Here is a 5,201-nt window from a genome sequence, read left to right on the forward strand (position 1 = left end):
TTACCAACTAATCCACAGAGTGGAGAAGGCATGTCGAGATAAACGCATCTCTAAGCCGAGAATCGGGTAAACAACGAGAATATTGCTCTTAGAGGATGTGTCATAAATGATTACACGTATGCTACGTGTGTTTACATGGACACGGTGATTAACACACTTTTCCTGTTCAGAATGAGGTTAGCCCATGACATCGAAAACATTCAATTTACTGGCATGGTTTAGCACAGCTCCCCCATTATAGCCTGTCAGGCCTGAGATATCGATGTCATCATGCAAAATAGAATACAAACATGGAAGAGAACTAAAACAAGGGCATTCGACTGAAGTTAAATTTTTAGAAAGAATACTTTATTAATAAACATCTATGCGAGACAGATGGAAATAATGTAGCTTTGCTTTTTTCCCTTCTTTCATGAAAATACCAAAACATATACTTGGCCAGTGTAATATCTTGTGCGCTTGAAGACCGGACTGGCTTTCACTTTTCAAGTTCAAAGAACAAAATCAGCATTGTGACCTATCACCAATCATTTTATACATAACATTAAATTATCATCATCAGTTCACGATACATTCACAAAACATTGCACATTATATCGAGAGAATGGACAGAGTTCATGTAATAACACACATGCCTTTTCGCAATTGTCTTGCCAAAAAAAAAAGCTAGAACATTATCATGACGTGAGTTTAACCAAAATTGCCTCGTAACGAGGATTGTACCTGTTGTAACAATGTAGCACTATGGTCTATGTACGCCTTCAGGGAAAACATAGATCAAAACGTTTAAAGTGCAGAATAAGCTTAGGGCTAAGACCTATATGGCACTTGGAATTGTTAAAATATAAAGGATGGGAGACTTGACCCTTGACGAACACCACTGTTGTGATATTTGTACATAACTGTACATACATATGCCACAGTACATCAATTAGTTCAGTGTTTTGACAAGCTTATCATGACGAAGTCCGCCACGCAGGTAGTCCTACAGGTCAACAAATAAAAATAATTCCGTTCTATTGCAAAAACATGGATACGAAATGCGGCTCTGAATCAGCAGCAGTATCCAAATAAAGAAACAATCATTTATTTACATTTTGTTTTACAACCCCAGCTTTCTTGCATCACGCTTTAGTTCTGGCCTGGCGTATCCTCGCGGAATGCCAGAAAAAAAATCTCCTTCAAAATAACTTGTGCGTAAATATTTGCTCTGGCATTCTGGTTTTATTCTTTAACCCTTTTAGCCTAGGTTAACATTTGTACATCCACAACTTTCCGCACGACGAAAGCTTTTCCTGTTACAAGTCCTTCTGTCACTGAGCATGATTTCTCCGCATGCAATATGAACGGATTCCAGAACACATACTCAATACGTATGATGCACAGCGACACTCCTCTAATGCAATGTTACACTGCAGAGCTCAGAACGTCAACAACTTTCAGCTCAGGTCACGTGACTCCCACACAGAATACACAGTCATATTGATCCCAAGAAGTTATCCGATGGAATTGTAAGTAATAACACCTGTAACAACAACTCGCAACAGTAATCCCATATAAAGCAGGCATGAAAATGCTCGTACGAAAAGTACGACTCCCAGAAAACAAATGAATATAGAAGTAAATTCTTGAACTGACGCTACTGTACACGTGATGACAATTACAAAAAAAAAAAAAACACAACTAATTCTGCAACATACCGTGCTTTAACAACCGGAATTATAACAATAATATTTAAGATTTTTTTCATAAACCTTCAACCTAGAAATAATATGGAATCCCTCCACATATTCAAGCAAACAATTATTCAAACTAAGGCAAAATTTGGTGCGTTTTACTATAATGCAGCTTGCACATGGGTATACCAGATAAGTTACTTAGTGGGGAAATCGTCGCAGATGTCATATGTATATAATCAGTGCCGATACCGTAATTATAATCCTTGCACTTTTCCGTGCGTAACATTTAATCTTTCATGGTGAGTATAACACCTGTACCAAAATGCCCTCTAAGATATCCGAACATTAATCTGGCCAACTGTTATAAGTTACGTTAGGAAAAAAAAAAAGAAAAGAAAAAACACTCATCTCTCAAAGTTTACATAAAATGTAATGAATTGTAAATTCACAAACCACCGTGAGCTTAGTATCCATTCACGACGTCATAGCATTCATGGCGTCACAACTCCGGGTAAGAAGTCCCAAGATCGAATATTATCACTGCTAATGTTCCCAAGAGGTATAAACACTGCGCCGAGGAGCATGGTCTACAAAAAATGGTCTCCGAGCGGGAGAAAACGGCTCCAAGATCCAGGCAAAATAGATTAAAATATATATCACACTAAAGAACCTGATGTAAATAGAATACGTAGAATATGGTCATATCCATAGTGTATGGTACAAAACGCAGTAGCATATAGGCTATATTTCAACATAGGCTAAGGATGAGTTACATATTACTTCCATATAGACTGCCGAACGTGGAAGGTTTCCGACAAGGGCCTGATGAAATGAGTATCTTTCCTCTTACAGTAGGGGCATTCTATACACCGGCTGTACTCGCTGTAGAACGGCAAACCCGCGTTGACGTCAACGACAGCACGTCGGCAAGTCTTGCACGTCAAGCGTTTCTGGCAACACGGCATGGCGGCGAAGATGTCGTAGGAGTACATGGTCCCAAGCAACAATGCGCTGCCGTCCCATTTGGATTTGCAGGCGTAGCACCTGACGTCGGTGGCGCCCTCCAAGCAGCTGACGCAAACGGCGTTCAGGTACTGGACTCTGCCGTCGGCCAGCACCTGGACGACACCGTCGGAGTAAGGTTGAGGTGACAGGAAGAAAGTTCCATCCAACAGCGGGTACCGATCGAACACCGGCAGCTCAACTTTGCACAGGACGCACTCGATGGTGGTTACTTTGTAGGAGCTCAAGTTGGAAAGCACGAAACAGCGTGTGTCGTCGTTACCATGGGGCCCTTCGTCTTCCATCTTTATGTGGTACGGATTTTGTTTGTGGCGAGGCAATATGCTGAACGCTGTGAAGTCACTACGACGTTTAAATATGCTGCCTGTAATGACGGGTCCGCTATCTGCACAGAAGAACTCAAACTGGAACCCTTTCTTCAGGCTCACGCCCCCTGTCGGTGACATGGGGGTTGGCGAGCCGGACCCCGCCGAGTTTGGGGGACTACTTCCGGTACTGGAGAAACTACTGGTCCGATTTCTGAGCTCTGGACGATGAATAATCACCGGATTGACTGGATTAACATTCAAATTGAGGTTGTTGTTGTTGTTGAAGTTAGAGTTACCTGGATTGTTTTGAATGGGCGGGGAGGAGGCCTGATGGGTTACGTGGTTGTGGTTTTGAGTGCCTTTGCTCGTAGTCGTCAACACCGCCATCGGCTTGTCGTTTTTCTTCTTATTGCGCTTTTTGGCCCGGTTGTTGTTGTCAACTGGTTTGGGTTTGGGGAAGTAGTCCAGATCTTTACGCAGATGGCCCCGTCCACACTTACAGTCGCAGGCTTTGAATGCCAGATCATAGCCTTTCTTGGTCCACAGATTTTGCAGGCGTTGCTTTTCACTCCAGCTTCTTGCCCGGCCACATGAGCGCAGATAGGCGAGCACGCTCTGTTGCCAAGTTTCGAAACAGTTTTTGTGCATCCAACGGCCCATCGTACACTGCTCATTGTTGCAGAAAACTTTGACAGCATCGCCCGGATCAGACTCATCTACATACTCGCCGGGCGCTTCACAGCCTGCTGGCACACAACATTGTATCATGGTCGCTTGTCCCTGTCTCTCCTGACGGGCCCCGCCAGCATCGTTGACATTCCCCTGCTCCGCATGGTTGTTGTTGTGAACGTCATCCCTGGTCACAACTTTCCCTCGGTGGTGCTTATGGTTCGGCATGTCTACCACCTCTCCGACAATGTCCACTATCTACAGATATGTAACAGTCACCGTGTCATTCACGAGAACTTCACTGAGCACAGTTACCCAGCTCTCTCCGTCTTTCCCTCTCTCACTTCTCACTGACAAACTGCCGGCCGGCGAATGCTTTCTCACTGCTGTTTTGTTTTGCCTGAAACTGGTAGGCGCGGTTACACCTGTCACTTTACCCGAGGAACTGTCAGCGACTCGCGTTTCATTCGCCGCCGTCGATAAACAAACAATAAGCCTCGCCCCCTCCCTGCTGCTATTGGATGAAGTTGACCTTGATCTCATTCATGTTATCTCGCACGTTGACTGGCCTGGTCCCGATATGCTAATGAGCGCAAGTTGTTTACAACATTTGTGAACGGAGAATATAGGTCAGGTCGTCGGTTTGGGCTGTTTATAATGGAGAACTGAGAGTAGCTGTCGACCTACGTGTTAAAAATAAGATTTTTCACCGCAGCGCCAGTATAATGAGCCGTCACATCGTTTACAGGCTTGGAGATACGGGCTAAAATAAATATGTCGCCACAACCAGGCCGCAAATTTCCGCGATAAATTCCTGAAGGTACTAAAATGTCGGCATGACATGGCGGCCGCCACTTTTTAAGGCCGCGATCAGGCTTATACGTCACGACTCACAATGTTTATCATATTGTATTATACGTGTGCATTAGAATAGGCCAATCTTCCACTCAGAATTAACGCAATTACCGATAATAGTCTGTGTAAACAAATAAAATACATATACCTGTCATGCAAGGGAAAAAGGATTTTAAAAAACTGTAATAACAAAATTATTACCGATCGTATACAGGCCTTAATTCATTATGCTGATGCAGTGTGTGGATAACAGCTTCTCTTCCACCCACAACAATCAGTTCTCCCGGCCTTGTCTCTCCTCGCGACATCTAACCCAATTAAAAAAAAGCAAAGTCCTTTGTAAGGAATGTATGTTTCTTATTTTTGTCAACATGAAGTAGGGACAAACGTAGCGTAAACAAACCGGTTGATATTTCTCCAAACCTGCATGTTTGCTTTTCCGCATAGCTGTATTCGCGTAATAGGCCTGTTGAAGGGTTCCTATGTTGAGAGCTCGAATAAATGCCACGCAGACTATGCAACCAGTCACTAGCGAAACTTTTTTTGTCTTTTTTTTCCCATTAACAGTGTTATATATTATATATATAATATATACAGCCGGCTGTTTATACAATAGTCATTGTTAACGTGATGTCCGTATGTAGCCATGTATGTAGAAAGTGGCACA

At 43.1% G+C, this 5,201-nt stretch overlaps 1 protein-coding gene across 1 annotated transcript; it reads right to left on the reverse strand.

Annotated features, from left to right (window-relative positions):
• Nucleotides 1-326: 326 nt before the first annotated feature.
• LOC135469116 (headcase protein-like) lies at nucleotides 327-4,052 on the reverse strand. The gene has a single exon (XM_064747651.1). It carries the CDS (start codon nucleotides 3,905-3,907, stop codon nucleotides 2,456-2,458), a length of 1,452 nt encoding a protein of 483 aa, XP_064603721.1. The 5' UTR covers nucleotides 3,908-4,052; the 3' UTR covers nucleotides 327-2,455.
• Between the last annotated feature and the right edge of the window lie 1,149 nt (nucleotides 4,053-5,201).

The sequence above is a fragment of the Liolophura sinensis genome, chromosome 1 (genome assembly GCF_032854445.1).
Source record: "Liolophura sinensis isolate JHLJ2023 chromosome 1, CUHK_Ljap_v2, whole genome shotgun sequence".
Classification (NCBI taxonomy): Eukaryota; Metazoa; Mollusca; class Polyplacophora; order Chitonida; family Chitonidae; genus Liolophura; species Liolophura sinensis.

What these genes read in the sequence shown, in the direction of transcription:
- LOC135469116 (XM_064747651.1), bottom strand. Translation starts at nt 3,907, where the DNA reads ATGCCGAACCATAAGCACCACCGAGGGAAAGTTGTGACCAGGGATGAC.